Source organism: Lampetra fluviatilis, chromosome 23 (assembly GCF_964198595.1).
Source record: "Lampetra fluviatilis chromosome 23, kcLamFluv1.1, whole genome shotgun sequence".
NCBI classification, from domain to species: Eukaryota; Metazoa; Chordata; class Hyperoartia; order Petromyzontiformes; family Petromyzontidae; genus Lampetra; species Lampetra fluviatilis.
This window is the reverse complement of record NC_136297.1, coordinates 5847736-5861842: the sequence shown is the minus strand read 5'-3', so window position 1 is coordinate 5861842 and position 14107 is coordinate 5847736. Positions and strand designations below refer to the sequence as shown.

General features: G+C 52.7%; 1 protein-coding gene across 2 annotated transcripts; it reads left to right on the top strand.

Annotated features, from left to right (window-relative positions):
* The first annotated feature begins 1045 nt into the window (after nt 1-1045).
* On the top strand, nt 1046-11440 carry LOC144940890 (vesicular inhibitory amino acid transporter-like). 2 transcript variants are annotated; one of them, XM_078867388.1, is made up of 4 exons: nt 1046-1485; nt 6177-6278; nt 10102-10860; nt 11089-11440. In XM_078867388.1, exons 1-4 carry the CDS (start codon nt 1087-1089, stop codon nt 11377-11379), a joined length of 1551 nt encoding a protein of 516 aa, XP_078723514.1. In that variant the 5' UTR covers nt 1046-1086; the 3' UTR covers nt 11380-11440. The 2 variants fall into 2 exon arrangements, with proteins under 2 accessions (XP_078723514.1, XP_078723513.1); XM_078867387.1 differs by having other exon boundaries at nt 10102-11440.
* The last annotated feature ends 2667 nt before the right edge of the window (nt 11441-14107 follow it).

The window sequence follows — 14107 nt, the reverse complement described above, 5'->3', positions numbered from 1 at the left end:
TTATCATCACCGTCATCGTCATCGCCGTCATCAGCGGCACCCATCTCTGAGTGAAGGCAGAATCGCGTGGAGCACGTTCTCTGTACCCACGTCCTCGATTTGGTCCTTCTGGGGGTTTCTTCTTTCTTAAATTATCTTCATCATTATCATCGTCGTAATTATCAACCACCTCGTCAACGTCACCTCATCGCCACCTCCTCCCAGTTTGACCTCGAGCATAGAGCATCGCTTATCGTCGAGCGCAAGCAAATAGCGCCGGCCATTTAAACGCAAGTCACCATTACAACAACCGCCACCACCACCATCACCGCTACATCCATCACTGCAATCAAACCCAGCTAACAACGCGAACATCGCAAAGACCACCACCACTGTTACCATCGCATACTCCAACGACACTCAAGCCGAGCTCACCACCACCACCACAACAACCACAACCCGGACACCATCTCCATCACGGCAACACCACCGTTATCGCCACCGTAACGTGACCACCACAACCTCCGCCACCACGACAACTACCACTACCGCCACATCCACCCTAACACCGCCGCTATTACCACCACGATCACCCGGACACCACGGCTACCACCTTTGCTGAAACAGCGCTACCACAACCACCTCAACCCGGACGTAACCTACACCTTCACTCAAATACCACCACCACCACTACAACCGCTACCAACACACCACCAATATCATCTTCACCACCACCATCCTTACAGCGCCACTGCCTTCCCCATAACCTCACCACCACCACCATCAACTTCACCATCTTCACACGACCACCTCGATTAATACCAACATCACTCTACCACCGTTAATCCACCACCACCACTGTCTTCAGCACCTTGACACCACTACCCTAACACTCTACTACCACCACAATCATCTTCACCACCTTGACACCACTACCCGACCACTCTACCACCACCACCACCACCACAATCATCTTCAGTACCTCCTTCACTCTACCACCACCACAATCATCTTCACCACCTTGACACCACTACCCTACCACTCTACCACCACCACAATCATCTTCACCACCTCCGTCAATCTACCACCAGCACCACCACCACCACCATGTCGGTCTTCCGAGGCCACGTGACCCACGCGGCCACGAGCGCGCGCCACAAGGCGGAGTCCCGCGTGAGCGGCCTCCTGGCCCGCCTCGGGGTGCAGGCCACGGCCGGCGAAGAGTCCGTGGGCTTCGCGTCGTGCGACTCGCTGGACCGCGACCACCGGCACGGCCTCGCCATGGACGAGCTGGGAGGAGGAGGAGGGGGAGGGGGCGACAACCAAGACGGCGGCTCTCCGTGCGCCGAGGGCGACGTCCGCTACCAGAGGGGCGGCGGTGGGGGCGCCGGCCCCCCGCGGAGAGGCCCCATGAGCAGGGCCTCCTCGACCGTCAGCCTCGGGGCAGACGGGGGCCCTCGTATCACGGCGTGGGACGCGGGGTGGAACGTGACCAATGCGATTCAGGTGGGACGGGGGGACGAGGCTCCGGTCTTCTATACGTGGATTTTTTTTTGTTTTTTGTCCTCGGGGTTTTGTCCCCTTCACGTTTGTAAACAAGCATGCGTTTAGATTTCGATTGAAAGCTTTCGTGACTGCAGGGATTCATCTTCTTGGTTTTTTTCGGTGAAGGCACGTAGAAGGGAAATAATAAAATAAAATAAAAAAACATAATAAAATACAATTCTCACGACGTTTCGGCCACAACGGACGGCTGCTTGCGATGTGGCCGAAACATCGTGAGAATTGTATTTTATTATGTTTAATTTTTATTATTTTATTATTTCCCTTCTACGTGACTTTACCGAAAGAACCAAGAAGATGAATCCCTGCAGTCACGAAAGCTTTAAATCGAAACACCGCTTTAGCTTATTTTACCGTTCTAATTTTCCACGTAATAAGCCACTTCGTGGAGCTATCATTTGTGGCCAGGGTGCTTCTGGAAAGGAAGCTAATAGCTCAGTGGGCTTTACCTGGTAAGATAAAATTTAATAGATTCGTTATATTTGTTTAACATTTTTTTGTGTGATTTGCTCACCTTTGATATACTGGACTTTGCACTCCTATCGTATGTTTGAACTGTTTGTTGTTGTAACGTTCTGACCCGCTCCTACAAGAAATATGTGAAAAAGCGCTTTACAGCTCATCGGATTCCTCCAGTACATTATACCTGAATGGGTTGTCTCAAACTCTTCACCTCTCTGACCTTTGTGTCATGAAGAAGGGCCATTGCCAGAAACGTCGTCTATTATATATTTGTAAGGCCACACAGTGTTATTGGCGAGTGTCACTGTGTAACACAATTTTTTTTGTTCCTGGGTAGTGTTATTTCCTAATTGCTTATGCCTCAAAAGTAAAGAAAATGGCTATCATTCCCCAACAAAATTAGCTTTTGTGACCAGGACAGTGATATATTTAAATTGACCTTTTTTCAATGAGAAAACTGTAGATTTGTGTCATTCCTTCACGTAAAGTCCTGGTCACAAAAGCAAAGTTTGTGGGGGAATAATATCCATTTTCTATACTTTTGAGGCATAAGCAATTATAAAACAACACTTACTATCCAAGACCAAAAATCGTGTTGCATAGTGATTACTGCATAGCTCGTGCGCGTGTGTGGATTTGCGTGTGTGGATTTGCGTGCGTGCGTGCGGGTAATATGGGGAGTGGTGGCGCAGTGGTTAGTGCACTTCGCTCACGATAAATAACAGTGGCGATTATCTGAACCAGTCCTGGGCCTCCCCTAGGTCAACCTAGGCTTAAAATGAGTACCTGTTCCCGTTCTTGCCACACGACCTCGTGTTGGCCCTTCATAGGTGCTCGCCAGTGATGGCGATGATAACAATACTACTACTAACAGTGATTATGTTTCGAGGATGTTCGCATTGGGCTTCCCCTATGCTGTGTTGATGGTGATGTGTCGGGGTGTTCGTATGTTGTGTTGATGGTGATGATGGTGGTGTTGATAATGGTAATGGATGATGGTGATGATATTGGTGGTGGTGGTGATAGTGATGATGATGATGATGATGGTTCTTAGGGGATGTTCGTATTGGGTCTGCCCTACGCCGTGTTGATGGTGATGATGTTGGTGATGGTGATGATGGCGGTGTCGATGGTGTTAATGGGGGTGGTGATGGGTATTCGTGTTGCGCCTGCTAATGGTGATGATGGTGGTGGTGATGATGTTGATGATGATGGTGGTAAAGGTGATGATGGTGATGATGGTGGTGGTGATGATGATGATGTTGATGATGATGATGGTGGTAATGGTGCGTCGGGGATGTTTATGTTGGGCCTGCCCTACGCCGTGTTGATGGTGATGATGTTGGTGGTGGTGATGATGATGGTGTTGATGGTGATGATGTTGGTGGTGGTGATGATGATGGTGTTGATGGGGGTGGTGATGGTGATGATGTTGGTGGTGATGATGATGTTGATGGTGATGGTGTTGATGATGATGATGATGTTGATGGGGGTGATGGTGGTGTTGATGATGGTGTTAATGATGATGATGTTGATGGGGGTGGTGGTGATGATGATGGTGTTGATGATGATGATGTTGATGGGGGTGATGGTTGTGATGATGATGGTGTTGATGATGATGATGTTGATGGGGGTGATGGTGGTGATGGTGCGTAGGGGATGTTCGTGCTGGGTCTGCCCTACGCCGTGTTGATGATGATGTTGGTGGTGATGATGATGATGGTGGTGATGGTGATGGTGCGCAGGGGATGTTCGTGCTGGGTCTGCCCGACGCCGTGTTGATGGTGTTGGTGATGATGATGATGTTGATGGGGGTGATGGTGGTGATGGTGCGTAGGGGATGTTCGTGTTGGGTCTGCCCTACGCCGTGTTGATGGTGTTGGTGATGATGATGGTGTTGATGGTGATGATGATGATGGGGGTGGTGGTGATGGTGTTGATGGGGGTGATGTTGGTGATGGTGCGTAGGGGATGTTCGTGCTGGGTCTGCCCTACGCCGTGTTGATGGTGATGATGATGATGGTGATGATGGTGGTGATGATGATGATGGTGTTGATGATGATGTTGGTGGTGGTGATGATGATGATGTTGATGGAGGTGATGGTGGTGATGGTGCGTAGGGGATGTTCGTGCTGGGTCTGCCCTACGCCGTGTTGATGGTGTTGGTGATGATGATGATGGTGTTGATCATGATGGTGTTGATGATGGTGTTGATGGGGGTGGTGGTGGTGGTGATGATGATGGTGTTGACGGGGAAGATGGTGGTGATGGTGCGTAGGGGATGTTCGTGCTGGGTCTGCCCTACGCCGTGTTGATGGTGTTGGTGTTGGTGGTGTTGATGATGATGGTGTTGATGGTGATGATGATGTTGATGGGGGTGATGGTGGTGATGGTGTTGATGGTGATGGTGTTGGTGGTGTTGATGATGATGGTGTTGATGGTGAAGATGATGGGGGTGATGGTGTTGATGGTGATGGTGGTGGTGTGTAGGGGATGTTCGTGCTGGGCCTGCCCTACGCCGTGTTGATGGTGATGATGTTGGTGGTGATGATGATGATGGGGGTGATGATGGTGATGGTGTTGATGATGATGTTGATGGTGATGGTGCGTAGGGGATGTTCGTGCTGGGTCTGCCCTACGCCGTGTTGATGGTGATGATGTTGGTGGTGATGATGATGATGATGATGGGGGTGATGATGGTGATGGTGTTGATGATGATGTTGATGGTGATGGTGCGTAGGGGATGTTCGTGCTGGGTCTGCCCTACGCCGTGTTGATGATGGTGATGATGATGGTGTTGATGATGATGATGTTGATGGTGGTGATGGTGGTGATGGTGCGTAGGGGATGTTCGTGCTGGGTCTGCCCTACGCCGTGTTGATGGTGTTGGTGATGATGGTGTTGATGATGATGATGTTGATGGTGGTGATGGTGGTGATGGTGCATAGGGGATGTTCGTGCTGGGTCTGCCCTACGCCGTGTTGATGGTGTTGGTGATGATGATGGTGTTGATGATGATGGTGTTGATGGGGGTGATGTTGGTGATGGTGATGATGATGATGTTGATGGGGGTGATGGTGGTGATGGTGCGTAGGGGATGTTCGTGCTGGGTCTACCCTACGCCGTGTTGATGGTGTTGATGATGATGGTGTTGATGGGGGTGATGTTGGTGATGGTGATGATGTTGATGGTGGTGATGGTGGTGATGGTGCATAGGGGATGTTCGTGCTGGGTCTGCCCTACGCCGTGTTGATGGTGTTGGTGATGATGATGGTGTTGATGGGGGTGATGTTGGTGATGGTGATGATGATGATGTTGATGGGGGTGATGGTGGTGATGGTGCGTAAGGGATGTTCGTGCTGGGTCTACCCTACGCCGTGTTGATGGTGTTGGTGATGATGATGGTGTTGATGATGATGGTGTTGATGGGGGTGATGTTGGTGATGATGATGGTGTTGATGATGATGGTGTTGATGGTTGTGATGATAGTGTTGATGATGATGATGTTGATGGTGGTGATGGTGGTGATGGTGCGTAGGGGATGTTCGTGCTGGGCCTGCCCTACGCCGTGTTGATGGTGTTGGTGATGATGATGGTGTTGATGATGATGGTGTTGATGGGGGTGATGTTGGTGATGGTGATGATGATGATGTTGATGGGGGTGATGGTGGTGATGGTGCGTAGGGGATGTTCGTGCTGGGTCTACCCTACGCCGTGCTGATGGTTGTGATGATGGTGTTGATGATGATGATGTTGATGGTGGTGATGGTGGTGATGGTGCGTAGGGGATGTTCGTGCTGGGCCTGCCCTACGCCGTGTTGATGGTTGTGATGATGGTGTTGATGATGATGATGTTGATGGTGGTGATGGTGGTGATGGTGCGTAGGGGATGTTCGTGCTGGGTCTGCCCTACGCCGTGTTGATGGTGTTGGTGATGATGGTGTTGATGATGATGGTGTTGATGGGGGTGATGTTGGTGATGATGATGATGTTGATGGGGGTGATGGTGGTGATGGTGCGTAGGAGATGTTCGTGCTGGGTCTACCCTACGCCGTGTTGATGGTGTTGGTGATGATGATGGTGTTGATGATGATGGTGTTGATGGGGGTGATGTTGGTGATGGTGATGATGATGATGTTGATGATGATGATGATGTTGGTGATGGTGCGTAGGGGATGTTCGTGCTGGGTCTACCCTACGCCGTGCTGCACGGGGGGTATCTTGGCCTCTTCCTCATCATCCTGGCAGCCGCCGTGTGCTGCTACACGGGCAAGGTGACACAACAACTACAACAACCACAACAACAACAACACAACAGCAACAACAACACAACAACAACACAACAACAACACAACAACAACACACCAACAACTCGCCATCGTACAAAGACGGTCATCGCATCGCGCGCTTTCAGATGCGCTTCTGCGGCCGTCTGGAACACTCTTCCTTCCGATATTAGGAAGCCACTAGAGGGATGCACTTTTACTGGTAGGAACCCACTGGTTCCACCAGCCCACAGGGGATTATTGTGTCCGTCCGTCGTGCATCCAAAAATGGGAGCGGTGGGGCTGGGTGGAGAGGGGAGGGTGGGCAGGGGCTAGGTGGGGAGGGAGGGTGGGGAGGGACTGGGTGGAGAGGGTGGGGCTGGGTGGGGAGGGGCTGGATGGGGAGGGAGGGGCTGGGAGGGGAGGGTGGGGAGGGACTGGGTGGGGAGGGTGGGGCTGGGTGGGGAGGAGAGGGTGGGGAGGGGCTGGGTGGAGAGGGTGGGGAGGGGCTGGGTGGGGAGGGTGGGGAGGGGCTGGGTGGGGATGGTGGGGCTGGGTGGGGGGTGGAAGGGGTGGGCTGGGTGGGGAGGGGCTGGTCACCCCGTGGTGCCCTTATAAAACTCAACGTTTAACCTACTCACGCCGGCTTGTGCCCGCCCTCACAGTCGGGCATATTTGCGGAATACACCACGCCGCCGTTGACCCTGGCCATTGACCGAGCAACCCAACGTTCCTACCAGCTCCCTCCGCAGGACAATGTGTTAAATCATCTCCATTGAAACCCCTTCTTACTTCAGAACTGCTTCTTGTGTTCATGTTTAGTCCTTCCGCCGCACCTCCGATTAGCACGGTTGGCTACATACGATGCTAAATAAGTTCAACATACAACATACGTAGAACATGCATACGGCGAGGCGTGGGTTTGCTGGGCAAGAGCATCCAGCGTGGCAGATCCCCAGGTGTTTTGTTGAGGTTGGAGATCGTGGTGGTGGTGGTGAGGTCATTCACCGGGGTGAAAGGTCGCAGGAGGTTGAGTGGTGGTGAGTGGCGAGGTCAAGTTTTGACAGATTGTTGCGTAACTACTACATGGATGGTCCCCTAACCCCCTTTGCCTGTCCCAGCATGGTTCTGAGAAAAAATATTAATATTTTAACAAATTGTCAATTTTGTGAGGCATCCCTAACTAGCTAAGTAACTGCGAGCGAATGAAAAACAATTCAACGTACGCTCTGCATGTACAACGTCATTTGATCGCGTTCGCTGCTTACTCTTGGAAACCACATCAATGGTTTTATAATGGCCTTCATTATTGTTCTACGTTACCGTTTGGATTTACATCATTATATAAACGGAGTGGTAGCTCCTGCAATCTCTCATTTACTTGATACAGCTGTTGTGGCTGTGACGGTTCCACCTGAAGACGGAAGCTTGTGTTGCCTCCGAAACGTCGTGATTTTTATTTTTATTTTATTTTACTTTTATTAATTGTAATGTTTTACCTACGTGACTTTACCGAAAAAAACCTAAGAATATGAATCCTTGCAGTCACGAAAGCTTCAAATCTAGAATTTACATGTTAGGGCAGTTATTTTACATTGGTAGATTCATGCATGATTATTCACCAATGACTCCGATGTATGATAAGATTTGACACGTTTAGAAATCACCTCACGTAGCGCCTGGGACATTGCCACGTAACCCCCCAGGGGTCCACGTGTGGCACATTAGGAATGGATCACTCTTTTAAGAATGTCCTTGTGCAGCAAGGGAGTAAAGTGTGGTTGTGTGAAAGTCCTGATGTGCTGTGCAGTGCATCAATGCATGTGTGTACAGCAGCATGTGATGACTGAGTCGGGCCTGTAGGTGGCTGGCAGGGTTATTGAATGACCACGCGGATATACCAGCCACGTGGTTAATGGCGACTTGGGAGCAAGGCTGGTTGTAACACACGTGCTGTTGCATTTTAGAGAGCGACGGCGCGGTTCTTCCCAAGATTAATATTAACCACAATAAATAAATGTGCTTGCCCTCGATTTGGAGCACCTGCCCACGTCCCTTCATTTCGAGTTTGCAACACACGCACCCCCTCAAGTTGAGAGCCACTGCCATCGGCCCTCGTGTTTTGTGGGTCATCCTTTCGGCCCTCCGTTCCACGCTGAAGTAACAGCTGAGCGACAGTGGTGCGGCTATCGGAAATAAAAACGAATTGTCTTTGAATCACGATAACATTTTCTTGATTCTTTCGGTAAAGTCACGTAGAAGGGAAATAATAAAATAATAAAAATAAACATAATAAAATAATTATCATGACGTTTCGGCCACAACGCAAGCAGCCGTCCTCACCTGAGAATTATTTTATTGTGTTTTATTTTTATTATTTTATTACTTCCCTTCTACGTGACTTTACCGAAAGAACCAAGAAGATGAATCCCTGCAGTCACGAAAGCTTTAAATCGAAAAAGAATCCAAGTCCCGGGCGAAGCCGGATAGTAAAGCTAGTAAACTATAAAATTGGGCCTTTCCCTCCTATTAGCCGTAGGCCCCTCATAACCTTAATCAGGCGCTGAGTGTTTGTAAAAGCCTCGCAGACAAATGTAGATGATGTCGGCGAGGCAGCGGCACTGCCGGTGAGTAGAGATGTTGGTGGAGCATCGGAGACCGCGGGGGTAAAGGAGGGGGGGGGGGGCGAGGTGGGGGGGGGGAGGAAGGAGAAGGGGGAGAAGGAGAGGGGGGAGTGATGGAGGATGGAGAGGGTGGGGGAGATGAGGGGGGGGGGGAAAGAGAGGGTGGGGAGAGGTGGAGGAGGGAGAGGGGGGAGTGGTGGAGGATGGAGAGGGGGGGGGGATGAGGGGGGAGAAGGAGAGGGTGTGGAGAGGTGGGGGTGAAGGAGGGAAATGGGGGAGAGATGGGGGAGAAATCAGAGGGGGGCAGGTGGGGGGGGGAGAGGTGGAGGGGGGAGGGGGGGGAGAAGGGGGAAATGTGGGAGGCAGAGAAGGAGAGGGGGTGGGGGTATACTGTTTGTCATCTATATAATGAGCAGGTAACTTGCAATGAGAATATAAACTTACCTTCTATAATTATTGTTATAAAAAATAAAAAATCATGTTTAGAGGGAATGCAAGTTAGATGTATTGGACGTGTAATGCGAAAACAAGAGACTGGATATCAATGTTGTTGTGACAGAGGTACAACAAAAATCAGAAGACAGTGAGTTAAGTTACGTGAGCAATTTAAACAACTGGATGCAACTGGAAGGAGTATCTGAGTAAACGTCATGGACGGAGCTGAATGGAAGTCAGGTCGTAATTACCGATGTATTTGAGGAAGGACACGGCACAGAGAGACTGACCGTGCCTTTCGACTGACGTTGCATCTGTGAAAAAGACGCTTTTTGGAGAGGACACGGCTCGTGAGAGAAGGCCCCAACAGACCCAGAATGCAGTGGCCACGTGTTTGTGATACAAATCATGACAATGTTCATATCCAGGACATCTCATTCACACCAGAGGTCGCAACCGGGTACCCGATACCCGTACACTACCCGATACCCGGCTACCCGTATCCGGCCGGGTACGGGTACCCGTTTGCGACCCTGTTGCGGCCGGGTATGGGTACGGGTAAGGAATCAAAACACGTTTGCGACCTCTGATTCACACGTCCGGCCATTCTAACCAACCACCAGGGTCAAGCTCCCCGCGACATCCCCACAGCCGTCTCGACTTGTACCCACACCCTCCTCTCTCTTGTGCATCGCTATCATCCCTCCCATCCCCTTCGCCCCCCCCCCCCGCCACTCCCCCTTCACCTGCCCCCCCCCCCACCATCACCACAGGTGCTGGTGGCGTGCCTGTACGAGGAGGACGAGGACGGCACGCTGGTGCGCGTGCGCGGCTCCTACGTGGAGGTGGCGGACGCCTGCTGCGCCCCACGCTTCCCGCGCCTGGGCGGCCACGTGGTGAACGGCGCGCAGCTCATCGAGCTCGTCATGACGTGCGTCCTCTACGTGGTGGTCAGCGGCAACCTCATGGTCAACAGCTTCCCCGCGCTCGGCGTCTCGCAGAAGGCCTGGTGCGTGCTCGCCACGGCGGCGCTGCTGCCCTGCGCCTTCCTGCGCAGCCTGAAGGCCGTGTCGCGCTTCAGCATGCTGTGCTCGGCGGCGCACGCGCTCATCACGCTGCTCGTCATGGGCTACTGCCTGAGCAGGGCGCGCGACTGGGCGTGGGACAAGATGAAGTTCTACGTGGACGTCAAGACGTTCCCCGTGTCCGTGGGCATCATCGTGTTCAGCTACACGTCGCAGATCTTCCTGCCGTCGCTCGAGGGCAACATGAGGGACCGCTCGCAGTTCGGCCCCATGATGGACTGGTCGCACATCGCCGCGTGCGCTTGCAAAGGCGTCTTCGCGCTCGTCGCCTACCTCACCTGGGCCGACGACACCAAGGAGGTGATCACCGACAATCTTCCGCCCACCTTCCGGGCCGTCGTCAACATCTTCCTGGTGGCCAAGGCGCTGCTCTCGTACCCGCTGCCGTTTTTCGCCGCCGTCGAAGTCCTGGAGACGCTGTTCTCCAAGGCTCCCCCCGCGGCCGCCGTCGGCGAGGCGGCCGCGACGCCATCGACGGCACCGCCGCCGCCGTCGAGTCCGCCGCTCACGCCGTCGGAAGGCTCGCGACTCACCGCCGCCTCCTTCGCCGGCGAGAAGGCCGCGGAGGAAGCCGACGGCGCGGCCGCCTCGGTCGAGGTCCCCGCTGCGGCCGGGCCTCGCCTCGGGCAGCAGGGCCCATCGTGGACCCTCGGAGCGGGCCCCGCGCACCTGCAGGCCTGGACCCTGGGCATGCGCTGCGCCCTGGTGGTGCTGACTCTGCTCATGGCCGTGTTCATCCCGCACTTCGCCCTCCTCATGGGCCTGACGGGCAGCCTCACGGGAGCGTCGCTCTCCTTCCTGCTGCCCTGCATGTTCCACGTGCGCCTGCTGTGGCGCAAGCTCAAGTGGCACCACGTGCTGTTCGACGCCACCATCTTCGTGGTGGGCGTCGTCGTGAGCATCTCGGGGATGGTGCACTCGCTGCAGGGCCTCGCCGAGGCCTTCCGCACGGGCCGCGAAGACTGACGAGGCACGCGCGATCAGCCGCAATGCGCGCGATCAGCCGCACGCATTCAGCCAAGCACACGTGCAAAAAACACCAACATGAACACCTACACCACACAAACACCTACACCTACACGAACACGAGCATGGACACATACACTGCACAAATACCTAAACAAACACCAACAGCCACACCGCACAAACACCTACACCGCACAAACACCTACACCGCACAAACACCTACACCACACAAACACCTACACCACACAAACACCTTCACCGCACAAACACCTACACGAACATGAACACCTACACGAACATGAACACCTACACCACACAAACACCTACACCACACAAACACCTACACCACACAAACACCTATACCACACAACCACCTACACCACACAAACACCTACACCACACAAACACCTACACCACACAAACACCTACACCACACAAACACCTACACCACACAAACACCTACACCACACAAACACCTACACGAACATGAACACCTACACGAACATGAACACACTACACGCATGGGCAATGACCACAGTACAGGCAAACACACACACACGCACGACACCTTACACGACACTCACAATCACACACACACACGTGCGGCATACAACGACGACAATAACAGCAACAACACAAGCCGCCATTCTCCAATCAAGTGACTGTGACGTCACAACAGAGCTCGTGCCAGGAGGCCAGGTTCACTTTCAGAGCACGCACAAAGTAGCAGACGCACACACACGTGCACGTGCACACGCCCACACGTGCACGCGCGCACACGTGTACACTGACACACTCGCACGGGTATTATACACGCACACAAACACGTAAGCACACTTGAGCCCCATCCAAAAGCCACACTTGCAGTATGCGGACACACGGCGCACACGTGACTGGATACACGTTCACACACTCTCGCTGGCCAGACGCACGAAATTCAAACAACAGCGAACAACGGTGGGGGGTGGGTGGGTGGTGGGGGGCTCAGGCTAATATAAGGTGTGCACGCATGGCTGTGTTCTGATTGGTTACCGGAGTTAAAGGGTAGTAAGGGCGGGTGCGAGGGTAAAGCTTGGCGAGTGGGGTTAGCAGTAAGAATAGTGCCCAGCGGCTCATTGATTAGGGACAGGGAGAGGACTACCCATGGAGCTTGGAACCACGTGCCAAGGTTGGTCCAAGGTTGGTCCAAGGTTGGTTCAACGTTGGGCCAACGTTGGGCCAACGTTGGGCCAACGGTTCCAACCAAGATGCCAACGTTGGTCCAACCGACACGTTGACACGTTGACTGGGTAGGCAGCGGCTGGGTTGCCTCTCCTCGTTAGGGATAGGACCGGTGGCCTCACTGGGAAGTGCGGCTCGGAGTTCAAGTTCAAGTTCATGTATTAGGTATCTAGCCCCGTGAGCCATTCGGCTCTTGAATCGGGTGCAACCGCAACAAACAAAAAACAAAAACATGAACAAAAAAGCATCTTAAAGTGACTACGTGCATGGTGGGGGAGGGGGGGGGGTCTGTCTCGTGCTGTCAGGTTCGTGGTCTTCGTCGCAAGGCCCGTGGGGGCCCTCTGGTGGTCCCTGGTGGCCTTCAGTGCGGCCCCTTCACGTGCGACAAGACGCAGAATGTGAACGCCCCCCCCCCCCCCCCATGGTGCTGTCACACCTCCAATGGTTTCAAATGATCAGCGAAAGTGCCCCCTCCACCCCCCTCTGAAAATGAGTGAAGATCACTGAGTTTGGGGCAACGGCCGATGCTAATTGGTTGTTGATTTGGTTGGTCAGCGTGTTCAATTGGTTAAGGCGAGTGCTGGCGTGACCCCATTGGCTCGCGTGGTTATCGAGGTCGGGCGTACGGCCTGCGCTGACCTTCCCCGGTGACCATTCGAACGTTGGGTCGACGTTGGATAATGATTTGGTGATGCTGTGTTGGCAGTGGTGCACGAGCACAAATAATAACAGCAGCAACAACAACAAAAAACGCAACACATTCGTCAATTAACACTGTGGCCTTAAACGAGGGAAAAATACATCTAAAAAAAACAGACGACGTTTCGGGAAATGCCCCTTTTCGTCGCAAGACATTTTTTTAAAAGGACAATTGCCCAAAACGTCGCGTATATTTTCCCGTTCGTGGCCACACGGCGTAGTCGTTGTTGACGAATGTGAGTCTGTCGCACAGAGACACCGCAGCGTTCAACCTCCGAGCTTCAGACACAAACCCACACCACGGAGATACACGTGGTATTGCTGTACATGCAGTATACAGCATGTTGTGTGTGTGTGTATATACTGGTAGTACTCGTCGGTGCGTCTGGGTTGCTTGGGACGCTGTGAACGCCAGGAAACGAAACGCCAGGAATGAAATTCGGACAAAATCTGAAAGAGTGATGGGAGGTGACATGCAGAGCAAACGAACCGATCACGAACCCTATCACCAATCAACTAGCTACCACCCCCCCATCCCAAACTAATTATCCAACCAATCACGAGCCCTATCCCAAACCTATCACCAATCAACTAGCTACTCACCCCCCACTAATTAGCCAACACATCACGAGCCCTATCCCAACCCTATATCACCAATCAACTGGCTAACCCTCCCTCACCAACTAACAATGTTTAGCACCGCACGAATAACAAACAAAAACCCAACACGCTAGACGATAACGCCGCCTTAAAATAACAAACAAAAATATTACAATCGGCGACGTTTCGGGCAATGACCCTTCTTCAC

What these genes read in the sequence shown, in the direction of transcription:
- LOC144940890 (XM_078867387.1), top strand. Translation starts at nt 1,087, where the DNA reads ATGTCGGTCTTCCGAGGCCACGTGACCCACGCGGCCACGAGCGCGCGC. An exon ending in ACGTGACCAATGCGATTCAG is followed by an intron (nt 1,486 to 6,176) that starts GTGGGACGGGGG and finishes GATGGTGCGTAG; the next exon opens with GGGATGTTCGTGCTGGGTCT. An exon ending in TGTGCTGCTACACGGGCAAG is followed by an intron (nt 6,279 to 10,101) that starts GTGACACAACAA and finishes CCATCACCACAG; the next exon opens with GTGCTGGTGGCGTGCCTGTA.